This window comes from Nestor notabilis, unplaced genomic scaffold, assembly GCF_000696875.1.
Source record: "Nestor notabilis isolate BGI_N333 unplaced genomic scaffold, ASM69687v1 scaffold22046, whole genome shotgun sequence".
Lineage (NCBI taxonomy): Eukaryota > Metazoa > Chordata > Aves > Psittaciformes > Psittacidae > Nestor > Nestor notabilis.
In genome coordinates, this window is record NW_009934525.1 from 1 (window position 1) to 235 (window position 235).

A 235-nucleotide genomic window follows, 5' to 3' on the forward strand; every position below is an offset into this window, starting at 1 on the left:
CGCCCTGTCCCCAGGCATCGAGTACAACCTTGTGCGCGTCCCCATGGCCAGCACCGACTTCTCCGTCCGCTTGTACACCTATGCTGACGCAGAGGGTGACTTTGAGCTGAAGCACTTCAACCTGACGGAGGAGGACATGCGGATGAAGGTGAGTCCCAAACGGCAAGCCCAGGTGGGATGGGATGGGATGGGACAGAATGGGCTGGGGAAGGGGAGCACCTTCCCGCTGATGGGG

At 61.3% G+C, this 235-nt stretch overlaps 1 protein-coding gene across 1 annotated transcript in view; it reads left to right on the forward strand.

Annotated features, from left to right (window-relative positions):
* Nucleotides 1-10: 10 nt before the first annotated feature.
* GBA (glucosidase, beta, acid) overlaps nucleotides 11-235 on the forward strand; it is a gene marked incomplete at its 5' end in the record, with an annotated part of 1,756 nt that continues 1,531 nt past the window's right edge. The window contains 1 exon segment of the mRNA XM_010017397.1: nucleotides 11-152. Within this exon segment, the coding sequence (XP_010015699.1) occupies nucleotides 11-152 (142 nt within the window).